Below are 14,341 nucleotides of genomic sequence, written 5' to 3'. Positions count from 1 at the left end.
CTTGAGTGTGTAATTTCATTGTAGACATAATTTTTTGTTAAGTGAGTTGTTGGAGATACCAAGACAATGTTTTCCCAGTAAAGTATGTATTTTTCATTGTTTAGCCATTTAAATAAATCCATTACGTAATCTAACATATTTTCCTAGTAATAATTAATTCATGCAGACACGTGGTGGCTTTTTTATCGTTTCTAACTTGGCTTAAAGTTTAATACATAAGATATTATTTGAAAACAAAACAACAAACACAAACTCAAGTGAACATAAGAATTTATTTCAATTATTTCAACAAGTAATAAGAACATTTTCGTACCATTTTCCACAGTATTCATTTCTATGAATTAACAAATTAGTCTCATTAGTTTATTCTGTCCAGTTGTTTACATTTCTCACCGTAGCTCTCAGGTAAAAGTCTGTAAAGTCTGTTGTTTTAAAAATAAGTGTAAATTGTATCTGTTATAACAAAGTGCAAAATATATATATATAAATATACAATTTTTAAAAACTAATATACAGATATTGTTCTACAAAAACTACTGAATAAATTAGTCTATATAAAACATAATATTAATAGTGTTCTTGTCCCAACAGTAAAGTTCCCAAAAGAATATAGAAATCCCTATTGATCACTAGCATCATTAATTAAAAAATAAACTCCAGCATTCCCAAAGAATAGGCAGTGTTTATAAAATACAGTAAATAATGGCAGTGATGAAAAGTACCGTTCACAAATAAGAGCATCTGCAGCATTAGATAATTATTCAGACTATGTATAACAAATCTATCTTGTTAAGTTTCATAGAAACCAAGTGAAAAACAGCTTTCCACTGAAATAAGGATGCTAAAGAAGCAGGATCCAGTTCATTTTTACTGTGACACCCCAGGAGTGTGAGGCTTTTTCTGCTCGAGAGATAAAAACACACTCCTCATACAGATTTTAAAGAAACTCCCTCTGGTCCTTTGCGCTTTGCATTCTGTCCATGTTTGCAGCACAGTACGATCAGAGTGATCAGCACTGATATTATCACAATGATGCACAGGACAGTGCAAATAATCACCACCAGGCTGTACTCTAAATGAAAAGAAAGCAGAGAAGTTCAGTGTGCTTTGCCATGAACTGCCATTAACATGTACTATACTTTCGAACAGCTTGGACAAATGATTTCAGGTAACAAATAAACAAACAAATATGAATATATAAGTACATATACAAATACACAACATAACACGCCATAACTATTTTAATTTCACTGCATTTAAACTTCGAATATGTGTTCTCTGTAAAGGGTGTGTGCTCTAAATGAAATCTAGGAAGATCATAGAACATTAGTGAGATTTACTAGCAGTCAAATTTCACACACACACTGATTAATGTATCTTATAAGAGAAACAGGAATTTAGTTTAAATCAGAAATTGCTTCTCTGGATTCATATGTATTTCATTAGTCATCAGCCTTCCAAGACCTGCTGACCTCATATACATCCCAATATTACCTCACCATGCAGAGAGTCCAGCATTAGCACTATAGAGTATATCACACATGTGATAACGTTATGCCACAAAGTCATTACTTATCAGTCTTGTGTTCATTTCAACTTAGGCTGATATATCTTTAAAAATCATCAATTTGCTTTAATTTTATATTGTCTACATTTTGTCATAGTTTTTATATCAAGTTTTATAATGTTTTAGTGTTGGCTAAAGTCACCTTGTCAGTCAGCTCTTTTGGAATGCACTGCTGTTCTTTGGCGTTATGCCACAGAACAACAACTTCTTTTATTAACCATGTGTGAAAAACAGGTTGTGATGGTAATGAACCTTTTAAAAGTTTAAAGAAATCCTTATAATATATAGATTCTATTCTAATTTAAGTGTTCTACCTCTACCTTCAAAAATGTTCTTCTAAATAAGCCAAAATATTAAAATAATGTTTCTTTACACACATTTTCAAAAATAGGTTCTATAAAATTCAATATATTACAGGGTTCTACACATAAAGGCAAAGGAACCAGTGGTCCTTTTAAAACATCTTACAAAGGACAATCTTTGGCACCAATATATTTAAGAGTGTATTAAAACAAATAATTATAAACTAGCTGTTATGCATAGAACACCTGTTAATATTTAGTAGAATAATATATTTTTTCTCCATCACTCCCATAAAGGATGTAGGCAGTCTTAAAGAAAAGCTACAAAATAACTTGTAATAAAATTTTACACAAATATACCTAAAATATAGGAGGTCTGTCTTCTAATCTCATTTGGAAATATGAAAATTTGTTCAAAATCCAGCATTCTATATATCAAATTCACAGTGTAAATACTGCAGTAAGCATTTGAAGAGCAAAGAAATACAAGGGTTTTTCTGTCTCTGCTCATATCTTACCTTCAAAGATAGTGCTGTTCTTTGGAGAGCATTTCACAAGACTGAGCTCGCCCAGCTGTTTGTCAGTTTTACGAAAAGGAAGGTAAGCCTGGACGTTGAAGCAATAACTCTCACCCCTGTCCAGATCCGTCAGCTCAATCTCACTGAGCGCACTGACCTTCTCTTTCTATGGAGGAATGAAATTCTGTTAATTCTGCTACAAGCCAGCACCTACGTTATTGCCCAAAGTAACTATAGCTGAAAATCAACTACATTTCCCTTGTAAAAGATGTAGTCTAGGGACACCTTTTACATCGAGGTGCATGAAGTTCATGCTTCCCTTTTGAGATGAAGTAAACTTGAATTATTTGCTTTGATAACCTTCCACTGACTGGGGCATAAGAGGTTACAGATAAAGTAAATATACTCTGAAAACATTTGTAGGCATAGCAGCTGACCCCGTATTAAATATTGTCTCTTCCATATAAAACACCATTACCAGCTGGTCTTATGTTGTGTAAATATTATATGCATGGACCAAAAAATATTGCATAATGAAGCTAATATTGCATACTATATTTTAAAGAAACAGGATATATTTACAAACATCACATACCTTTCCAGAGCTTGATGCTTTCCTGTAAAAGACTTTATATTTCAGATCATCTTTAAAGATATCTCGAATTGTCATCCTTTTATTCTGCCCATGAAGTAGAGCAGTTGGGACATCTGTTATGTAGAGGGTTATTTTCCGCTTATCCTCACTGACTTTAATTTCGAATTCAGGTTTGCCTATTAGAGCTGAAATAGAAAACAACAAAGATTAAGAATGATTTTTTGATAGTAGGGTTCCAAGTGGGTTTTTCAAATTTAGATTTGTGTTCTGGAATTTCAAGGTAATTAAAACTTTAGAATGTACATTTTTATCTGACTGAAAATCACATGTACATGTACATTTTATTATATAGAAAATATAAGAGGTCAAATGTGTTGAAAGAAACCTACTGTCATTATATGGAACGAACCAGTCTGATGTTGTGTGTGGAAACTCTGCACCGTCCGAGCTCACTTTCTGTATAGGTTGTGACAGCACATCTGCAGAGTAGCGACCTTTCAGGTCTTTGAGTTCAGTAGTAAGATCACATTCAGTTTCATTGGTCTGAATACAGAGGGGACTCCTTTCCCGGTTCTCGCCTTTTCTAGAAGTTACAAAGTTATTTAAGAATGAAAACTTGAACTTCATTACAGAAGGCGTAAAAGTAAACTAAACAAGCTGAAACAAGCAAAGGGTGTGGATTCATGCAATAATTTGGAACACCTTTCAATGCTAACCAAGTGAATCACATAGACTAATTATCAACATCTGATTGTTTTGTAGTAATTAAATGCAATCATACTCATACACAAAATTAACACTATTATCAATATTTCACTATATTTTTACTGGCCAATGACAATTATCCTCTGGGAGTTTGGACTTAAAATAAGACTTAGAATGTAATTTGCCTGACAATTAATATGTTTAAGACCTATATGCAGAAAAATCCCTTTGAACAATCAAATATTATGCCACGTACTAATTTAAACAATTTGATGCCTTAAGAAGGGACAGATGCTTCCATCAGTTTCCTGTTGAATAACTTTCTTAAAGTTACTTGCAGTAATAGGCAGGACCAAGATTTTACAAATGACTTTAGGTTCAAAGACCATATACTATTTTGTGAACATCACACGAGCAAAACACCTTAATAACTACCTACATAAATGAATAAATAAATGAATGAAGGGCAAAATCCCACTCACTTGGCGTACTCTACAGTGTACAAGTAATTCACTGGTTTAGGGCCCCATTGTAATATCGTCTTGAAGTTCAGAGAAAGCCAGGTGACGTCTGTGGCTTTAGGAAAACTGCCTGCACGGGAAGGCAAACAAAAACTTAAATTTCTATCCAGACTAAAAACAACAGAGAACAAAATGGAAATAAAAACTGTACATTTTTTAAGTAAAAAATGGATACTGGGGAATAGAATATAACTCAGCCAAGATGTAAAGCTCACCTGAAACGAAGTCGTTGCTTATCAGAAAAGCCCATACACACAGAAGAGTGGAGAATTTAGTCCGCATCGTGTCCTCGCTGTACTCTGTATTCACAGAATTAAAATTAAGTACAGTGGCCTTTGTCTTGGCTCCTGAACCTGAAGAGGAGCTTCTGAGAGCCGGTGAAAATGCGCTACTGTAAACTCTCCCGTGAGATTTATACTGTGATGAAGAACTCGTGGAACTACAGTAAAAGCAGAAGTCCAGACTCGGAGCTAGCGAGGATTTGCAAAGTGAGCGAATCACAGCATATAACTGATTCAGAGTAGTCCCTCCTCTTCACAGCCCTAATCCAACCACAATGCAAAGTAAGCGCCACATTCATGACCATATAAGGCCATCCGTTCCGCCTCTGACTGCCGTAATGTTAAATTCAGGGATTTTCTTTTCTTCCTAAAATTTCATCATTAGGAGCGAAACCAGTCAAATACTCTTCAATCATTCCATTACCTTATTCTTTAAACCCATTAGCAGCGTTTCCAAGAAAGGGGGAAATAATGACGTAATGTGAAAAATCGTATTTCTTTTCACCAAACTGGCTAATAAAAAATGCTTTGATTGGCATTTTAACATTTTGCATTGGATATCTTCAGGCATTCGTTTTTCCAGGTATAATTCTTAAGTCTTCATATTTCATGCTGTGTATCAGAGTGTTTGCAAACAATGTTTAAATGCATTTCTTGGTCTTCCTTTCAAAGATTATAATGCTATTAATCTCTTCTTCTTTCCTGCTTAATTCATTTCAGGGTTGTGGTGGAAATAGGGCGAGCAAAGGATCCCTGTGTATCTGTCCCCCTCAACTTCCTCTAGCTCCTTCTGGTAAATGCCCCCCGAGGGGTTCCTGTACATTGTCAGACTAAAAAAACAAAAATATTTTTGTCCACTAAATACATGGATTGATGCTGTGCAGCACCGTTGTGAGACAAGAATTTATTTTTATTTATTTTATTATTATTATTATTTATTTGTTTGTTTTTAAATTTAATTCTTGGTTCAAAATAAGTGCCCTTGTTAAAAAGTGTGTTTACTGGAGCGTGACCAATCACGGTGCATGGATCTGTTGCATAGCAACGTATGAAAGAACATGGCACAATATGCAAGAAAAACAAATGATAGTTTGTTAGTGTGTCATTAATGAAGTTCATTTGACAAATCCTACAGAAAACTCAATCAAGTCGTTCATTTATTTTCATGTCCATGACAAAACAGTCCATGACATTGCATTCTGTATCAATGACAGACTTCTTACATAAAATGACAAACTACAATGGCCTTGCTACTGGAGAGAGATTCATGAGAACGTACAATTCTTAGAGTTATCTTAGTAAATAAATTACCTTTTGAACAAAAAAAAGCCTTTAATACTTAAATAATTATTAACCGCTTTAGAAAACAGCTATATGTATTTAAAGATAGCCACACCTCACTCGTCTGCATTATATGACTTTACCACTAAAGAAATTAAATAGAATTAAATCCATATCAGAATAGTTCATGAAATTAGATAAATGTAGGAATAAATTAAGAAGGTTTTTGATCAGAAATGATGTTTGCTTATTACTTCACCAGATGTAAGCATAATCTCTGTCAACCCTCTATAAACATATCCAGTGTTACAAATGATAACTCTTGTCTTTAGAGTGTTTACAGTAAACATGTAAAACCAATATCTGCAACAGATTACACCTACACTGCTTATATTTCACGCATGATTGTGCCATGTGTTCATCAATTACATTCTTGTCTGACATACATTTTGCTTATTAGATGTTTATTTTTACCCATCCTTTCATGCTTTTAAAGTGGCTGACTCATTGGCACAGTACAAAACACTGTATGCCAGAAAAGTCCTTTCCCCCATTGAGAAGCGTATGCTAATCAGTCACTGGTGTTTTACTCTGGCCTGTGGCTTTGCATGCTAAAGAACTTACCGCAAAAGAGCTCAGATCTTCTGAGTAAGTGTGCTCAACCAATGACTGGAAGTAGAGGATTTCAGCAAATTCCCATAATACTATAATATATTAGCCAGTCTTTATGGTGCTACAGGTCCCTTGTTGTTTTTTCAAGAGCTTGTGTTGTTGAATAATGTCTGTTTGTACAGGAACCAATCATACGGTTATATTTAACATATCCACAGTATGTTCTGCAATAATAATATTACAAATATGTTTTTTGTTGCCTCAGATCCGAATTAACTGTTGAATTTAGTGCCTGATTTATCATTCATTGTCATCAAACCATTCCTTGGTGTGAAACATACTTTAGTCATGAGAGTCTATGCTGTTAACCCATACTGTCCATGGATCACAAGAGACGTTGCAAATGGTACTATGACTCAGCTTCTCAGCTAAGTCACCACAGTTCACCCACAGTTCATGCTGATCCCACTAAGTATTCTAACAATTATTATCTACTATTGATTTGATATGGTGTTCAGCCATAAACCAAAATATATCATTACATCTGAAGGGCCAGCATTTCTCTGCTGTGATGTAGTCACAGAGTTTCTGTGATTTTACACAGAGCTTTTTATACATTTGACTAACATCACAGATATTAGGACTGTCTAAATTAAGGCCATGGTTGGTGTAACTCAGCCCAATCCCTGATGTATTAGTCCATCACTATGTAAGGCATTCCTACGGGCCATCATACTTTGTGCTATAATTGATAAACTAAATAGAAGACTTTAATTTTTTAGAAATCCATTATATTATGTATATTGTCTATTGTTTTGTACCATATAAACACACACACATAAAAAGATCATTCATTCATTGTCTGTAACTGATTCATTTTCATTATTCTTTATTAAATATTCAGTGTAATAAGCCTCTAATGTTGGATATTTAAAAACGGAAAAATATGGCAGCTGATATATAATGCAAAAATATTTTATTTCTCCTATTAAGGTGGAATTAATTGGGTTATTAAAAATCATTCACATTCATATACATAGTTAGGCAACATTTATCTGCCCTCTAATACATTTCACAGTATTTAGATCAGGGGTGATTCATTAAAATTCATTAGTCCAGTCCAGTTAGAAAAAATGTTCTCAGGTCAGGTTTCTCATTTCAACTAAAATGTACAAATAAGGCAATGATTTATATATATATATATATAATGCCCCTAATGACTTTTGTAGTTGACTTTACTGCTTTTCCTTAACCAGCAATCTAATTGGCTCTTATTGCTGAAGGGCAGGACTTTATCCATAAACAGAATCCATGTTATGAGAATTTCAACCGATTATTTTAATTTTAATATATTTAATGTTTCTGTTTTTAACTCACACTACATTGGCATCCCAAAAGAGCTTTTTTCATGACCCTTGGGTTATTTTTACTGGACCCAGGACAGTGGTGTATGGAGCCCTGCCCCGTGTGTGTCACTCATTCTAGTCACAATGCTCATCATAATGCACAGATCTGATTGACTGAGTAGCCTCACGTGTCATATGCAGAAATGCACGCAATTAGCCTTGTAGTTTCCTGGGCCTTTAAACCTGAACCATAATGTTTAGTAATGACTACAAGTGTCACACCACTTAAAACTAACAATGTTTAAAATCAAACAGTTCTTAATAGTTTATTACAGGTCCAGGTCCAAATAGGACCGCATCTGGGTCCGGACCCGGACTCTGGGCCACCTATTTGTAACCCCTGACATAAAGCATACCCTTATACTCTTCATAATACATAATATATTTTTCCAATTCAAAATTACAATTTCCAATTACAACTGGCCATGATTAAAAAAATGATATGATCTATTTGATCCTGCCTATTTGATAAGTAGCAGGGAAATCCCTTGTACAGAGCAGATCTATTATTATTCTTTTACTGTCCCCAAGGTTATAGTTATTTAGTAGAAAATATGTGGCAAATGCAACATATTAAATAAAACAATTGTCTGGGGACATGTTTCGTTTACACCGCGACCCTGAAATGGAAAAGCGGAAAAGAAGATGTATGTATGTATGTATGTATGTATGTTTTGTTTATAGATATTACAGCTTATTATACAAATTCAAATACTCTGCATTCAACTCTAGTTAAAATGGTATTTTGGCACTGGATTAGAGAATAATATGTATTTTGTTGTGTTGTAGTGTGTTATATCTTTATATATATCAGCCTCAGGGATTTAACAGAAAATTTTAGATCTTAGATTTTATTCTGGTTTCATGCTTTGTCTTATCAGTATTATTGCTGGACAATACCAAGCATGCATTATGTAAATATAAAATCCATGCTACCTTAGTGGCTTAGATGCTAAACTTTAAGCTATTGCATACAATCAAACTCACCTCGATTGACACACAAAATCCTACATTAAACAGTGCCTCTATTCAACAAGACAATGTTGTAATCTTTTCGGGCAGTTAAAAAAAAAGCTGGAATAAGAGATCTTGCGTTTCAGGCTGCAACCTTCCTATTATTAATGTTCTGTTGTCCTCCAAATCAGATGTGTCGTTTGAGATCACTTTCTCTAACATTACGCTGAGTTAAAGAAAGCAGCTGAAATGAGTTAGAAAATGTCCAAGAGGTAGAGTTATTACTTTCCTGCTCTTCCCTATCACTAACTGTGATGCTAGTCAGTGCATGCATTGGTTATATGACGGAAAGGAACAGGGCCGTTATTGTTCTCCTCCAAGTTTCGGATGAAATTTGTGCCTTTGTTTGTCCTCAGAACTTGGTAGCATCATACAGTTTGGGAGAGGTAATACTGACGAAAACCTTTTATGCAAGCTGACAACTGAACAATATCTTTTGAAAGCTTCTGTGATCTTGATGAGAAATGTGGAGGCATGGGGGAGTGGAAGGCATGCAGGGATGGCAGCGGCAAGAAAAAAGGAATTCTGAAGCTCTAAGAATAGCTATTTCCACGCAAAACATTTCTAGGCCAAACATTGTCCTTGAGCCTAATTGAATCCTAAGCAACTGAAAGCTCCTAAACTCCTCAGAATATGTCACAGGATCTGCTGTTAAGTATGTGAGCGGAAGAGACACATATCCTGTTATGATGAGCGGTCAAGTGTTGTGGCTGAGACTGAGGTAGTATGTGGGCTTGTGATCACTTGCCTATCAGAGCTGAGCATGTCTGAATCTACCCGCATTATTTCTTATGTCTGTGAAACACAGTGATGCAGGACTGTAATATGTTATTGCTTTAGACAGGATTTCACTTGCCAGCAGTGCAAGTGGGGACCTGTTAGAGCATTGGAAATTTCGCTCACATTAAATGTCTTTATGAAGTTACTAAAACTGGAAGCAATTCAGGGTCATGTGCTCATTTGTTTTTGTGAACCAAGAATTGACATTCTTGGGGACAATTATAAAAATGACTTGCTGTGCTTATCTGTACTCCTCTCAAATTACTGATGTGCAGTTGGCAAAGTCAGTCCTTTCTCTCTGAAGCCATGCAATCAAACAGTGGGCAGTGAACTGAGGCTCTTTTATCACTGAGCACAGCACAGGTGCCTGATAAGCAGTGAACACAGAGTATGCATTCCTTTCTTCCTTCCACTTTGAGGTGAAAGTGTTTCCCAGTCACACAGCTCCTAGGGAGTTGTTCTTCTCAGGGCTGTGGTAGGAACCGGGCCATTCTGTTGTAAGAAGGTACATTTTCAAAATGCCAGCTTACTGAATCACTGCCTACTTTCAGAACACACCAACAGCAGCCATAGCTGTCAGGCAGGGACCTGACAAAAGACAGCAACACTGTAAATGTGTGCTGTGGTGGCATTAGTAAGAAAAATATGACAATTTGTGATTATTTGGAGACAATTTGTGATTACAAACAAGCATTTGTTTATTTAAAACTGGATTCCAAATAAAATCCAAAATGTTCATAACTATACAACATTACAAACACAAATAAAGCAGATATAAATATCTTAAATTGTATACATTGCAAATGTTAAACTTCAAAATCACTGAGTGTGTTTGGGATACATTTATTGTGAGAAGCAAATAATGCAACCAAAATTTAAGATTCACATAAAAAATACATATCCATGTATTCTGAATACAATTTTAAATAAATGAAGAATTTATATAGACTCAAAAATTCTTTAATTCCAAATTTAATTCCTTAGCCTTTGGTATAATATCTGTATAATGAAAAATTAGTTAATGTGTATACATGAACTTTAACACAGTTCAGTTTCTCTGAGAGTCGGGTAGAGACTGGTACCAAGAGGGGTCACATTCTTCATGACAGAATGTACAAAAGATAAAAACAATAGGCTATGCAAGTCTATGCTAGGCTAGGTAGTGCTGTGCAGACGTAGCATGTGAACAGAGTGGAGTTTGAGTGTATTTATGTGTTGCATGTTCCCAGGACTGAATGCTCGGTGTATTTTCTTAGGAGGAAGTTTAACTTTTCTCAGTTCAGTTGGTGGCAGATCAAAACCACAGTGCTGAGTCTGCTTTGTGGTGTTGTTCAACAGATATTCTGTAACTCAGTGGGGAAGAAACATCTGTGCCCAGCTGTGTCCATCCACATGTGGTTCCATTTTGGAATTCGTAATCTCAGGGGACTTTATTCTGTCACTCCATTAGTAACAAGATCTACAAGTTCAAATAATAGGAGAATGGGTATTTGAGGGAAAGAATGTTCCCATGCAAGTGTAAATACTAAGGAAAAAATAGAAGAAAAAGAAATGCATGATAAGACAAATCTAAAAACAAAAGAAAAGTCTGCTAGGAAGTGAAACTCTCTGATGAATATTATCAAAACTGTCAAATGAAGATTATGGTTGCTTGTTTACTTCAAATACTTCCTTCCCTCCAATGGCATCCACCCTTCAGCAATGTTCAATGCACAGGAATTTAGTCCTTCGTCTTCTCTTGCTGGGACAAGAACCAAAACAAAGATGTTTACTGGAATATAACAGGATTAATTTGTGTTTTACTCCCTAAATCAGTACAGGATTGTGCCAACAAGGTGACAAATAAAACAAATATTACTGTTAGAACATCTCCCTTCTGAAAGGAATACTTCAATCATTGGTCAACAGACAGTCTGCAGGTATCAGTTGGCATTCCCGTTAAAAACAGTCACTGGAGTCAAAATAAAAGAGTCAGCATTGCTAATCTGATATATGTCAGGAACACTCGACAACACAGCAAAGTGAAGAGATATATGGAAAACAATGGGAAATTTTGCACGGACACTGCATGGTTTACCGTATGTGTGACAGATTTGGCTCCACTCCATATTGAGATATTGAGTCATGAGAAAACTAGAAAAACAAATAGTCTGGATATTACTGCCCAGTCCATGTGAGTACTGAAATATAACATGCACTGCAAACAGTACAGTTAAAACTTAACACGAAAAAGCAGCTCCTTGTGTTTTATCAGTACCCTATTGAAAGCAACAATACAATTTGAGACCCACTATGTTTTTTTTGGACTTCAATGGAGGAATGTATAAGCCATATCTGATTAAGGTTTTTCAAAAATCCCCCAGAAACCCAGACATCTTAGCTGTTGACATCCAGGTTCAGAGCAAGGTATTCAGACTGGCTTTGAAATTTTAAAGTAAACTCTCTGTGTATTCTAAATAAAAGTTATCACCATTTATTTATGGATGAAACATGACCCCTACAATAATGTGAGTTTCTTATAAACAGGATCCACACAATTCACATTTAACCCATAACACACATTACATGTATTAATGGCCTATGACTAAATCAGGTAACATCACAAGAGGTAGTGCTATTATACTGAACATCAGCATGGATGTGATTCTTTTAAAAGACTACAGGCTGAGAAAAATATTCAGCATGTGTCCTAATTAATAGCAATATCTAGGGTTGGGGGGAACTGCAGGTCTCTCCGGTTTGTTCATGTTCAGAAGCTCTGCGTCTTTTAAGATGGAATGGTTTGAGGAGAAAACCAACTGTTGTCTGTAAGTTTTTATTCGTTTGAATTACCACAGAAACACATTTGTAATTATAATTGGTTAGTATCGCAGCACTTTCGCTCTGTGTTTACATGCCTGCAGTTAGCAGTCTCCTGAATTTAGAGTGGGTTCCTACCTATATTATCTAAAAGGGCAAGAACAAGTCAATAACCTACCTATGGAGCAGAAATAAAGTAATATTCTCATTTCCTTTCTTAATTTTCAAAAATAAAGTGTCCTATGTCGTTTTCTTGCTATGAGTGAAGAGAGTGGAAACCTAGCCAAACCACTTTTACTGACACTTGGGTTTTGTAAACACGTTAGGGCAAACAGACTGAAGAGCAAAGAAATGATGAGAAAATATCTTCCGAAGTTTATAATATGTGTTTTTATTACAATTTTGAAATGTATGTGTTTATTCATAATAACAATAACATTTACCTGCAAAAAAGAGTTTGCTGACATACACATTGGTTGCATGTGTAATTCTTGTGAGTTGCTCCATAATTTTCTGCACTTTATGGATGGCTCTAGTATTTTTACTGACCTAACCAGTTTGTAATTATATCTTTAATATTCTATGACACATTATAAATCACAATTCACCAGGCCATTTCTGTATGTTTATATGAAGCATGTGACCTATTGTTTTTCATTTTACTGCTTACTTACACATAATAGAACAAATATGTAATGCAAAGTGATACATGTATGGTTAAAATGCCCAGTACTTTAATACTCTCTATATAGACTCCTATCCAATCAAACTAAATGATGTGTAATGTCTCATAATAAGAGTGTTTATTATAACATTAAAAATGTTTTATTATTTTTCAATGTCAAAGAATACAGTCCAGTCTTCTTTCTGTGCAGGCTCTACCCAAGTCCTGTCTCTATTCCGCCTTTTCTCTTCCTGAATCCAAAAGGTTTTGTTTGTTTCCTGCCCTGTTGTTTGTCTCATTTTCATTTGTTCATTGTTTCACTTTAGGAGCTTTGTGTATCTTTCACCTCCATATGCCCCTTTGTCTTGGTGTGATATTCCTTGTAGTCTGCATGTGTTAAGACTCTGTTTGTATTTTTTTTTTCTTTGCTTTTGTTCCAGTCTGTCTGTATCACTCCTGTTTTGTGCCAACATTTATTTTAATCTTAACTGGTATCTTGTTCTTTGTTTAATCATCATTATTATAACCATATAACCATTATATATATATATAGTTATTTATTTTTGTATTTTATCAATAAGGTGTAACTAGGGATTAGTCAGATGAGGGATTAAACTGCTCTATAGGTGTGTCTATCCCTGTTGATCAGTGCTCCATTGACTGAGGATGTTTAAATGTAGAGCAGAAAGTTGACTATTAGAGGACAAATCTGTGGAAGGAATCATTTGCTTCCTTATGGCAGTTTACTTCACTGTGGTAAAATGTTAGACCAGATCTTGTCCTTCTTTTCCAGTCATAGCTCATTTCTGCTTTGCTTTGTGGCCTCTACATTTTTATTGTCCTCCAGCCAGCCTTTCCTAGCTCTTTGAAGAACATGTTTTATGGAACTGGTCAAATACCCTCCCCACTTTAAATGTTGACAATCCAGTCTCAATTATCTACTTGGTATATCACAGTCTCTTCTGCTCATGTACTTTTCGATAACATCTTCCCAAGGGACTGGTAACATTGCTGAAATTCAGACCAGAGATCTAGATCAGGCCTCAAGTTGATTTAAAATTTAGTCCAGAATCTTTTCTATATAACAGTATAATGGTTGTTCAATAACATGGAGAAGGATCATTTGAAAAAAAAAAAAATACAGATTTCTCTCCTGTGTTTATATTCTGTCTCACTTCTTCTCCCATATCTCAGTTTTAGCTTTCTCAGTGCATCCATTTCCACAGGGACTTTATGTCCTGGTATTCATTTTCCCCACTGCTCTCCTGAGGCGTTACATTCTCACCATCTGCCATT

The 14,341-nt window shown here is 35.1% G+C and overlaps 1 protein-coding gene across 1 annotated transcript; it reads right to left on the bottom strand.

The window, feature by feature from the left end:
* Positions 1 to 263: 263 nt before the first annotated feature.
* f3a (coagulation factor IIIa) lies at positions 264 to 4,698 on the bottom strand. Its single transcript, XM_066683152.1, has 6 exons — positions 4,424 to 4,698; positions 4,170 to 4,278; positions 3,372 to 3,565; positions 2,983 to 3,167; positions 2,388 to 2,553; positions 264 to 1,072 (listed from the first exon to the last, which is right to left on the bottom strand). The coding sequence occupies exons 1-6, from the start codon at positions 4,488 to 4,490 to the stop codon at positions 927 to 929; spliced, it is 867 nt and encodes a 288-aa protein (XP_066539249.1). The 5' UTR covers positions 4,491 to 4,698; the 3' UTR covers positions 264 to 926.
* Positions 4,699 to 14,341: the final 9,643 nt, after the last annotated feature.

The sequence above is a fragment of the Hoplias malabaricus genome, chromosome 10 (assembly GCF_029633855.1).
Source record: "Hoplias malabaricus isolate fHopMal1 chromosome 10, fHopMal1.hap1, whole genome shotgun sequence".
NCBI lineage: Eukaryota > Metazoa > Chordata > Actinopteri > Characiformes > Erythrinidae > Hoplias > Hoplias malabaricus.
Note: the sequence above shows the minus strand (reverse complement) of the source record. Positions and strands in the feature narration are given on the sequence as shown.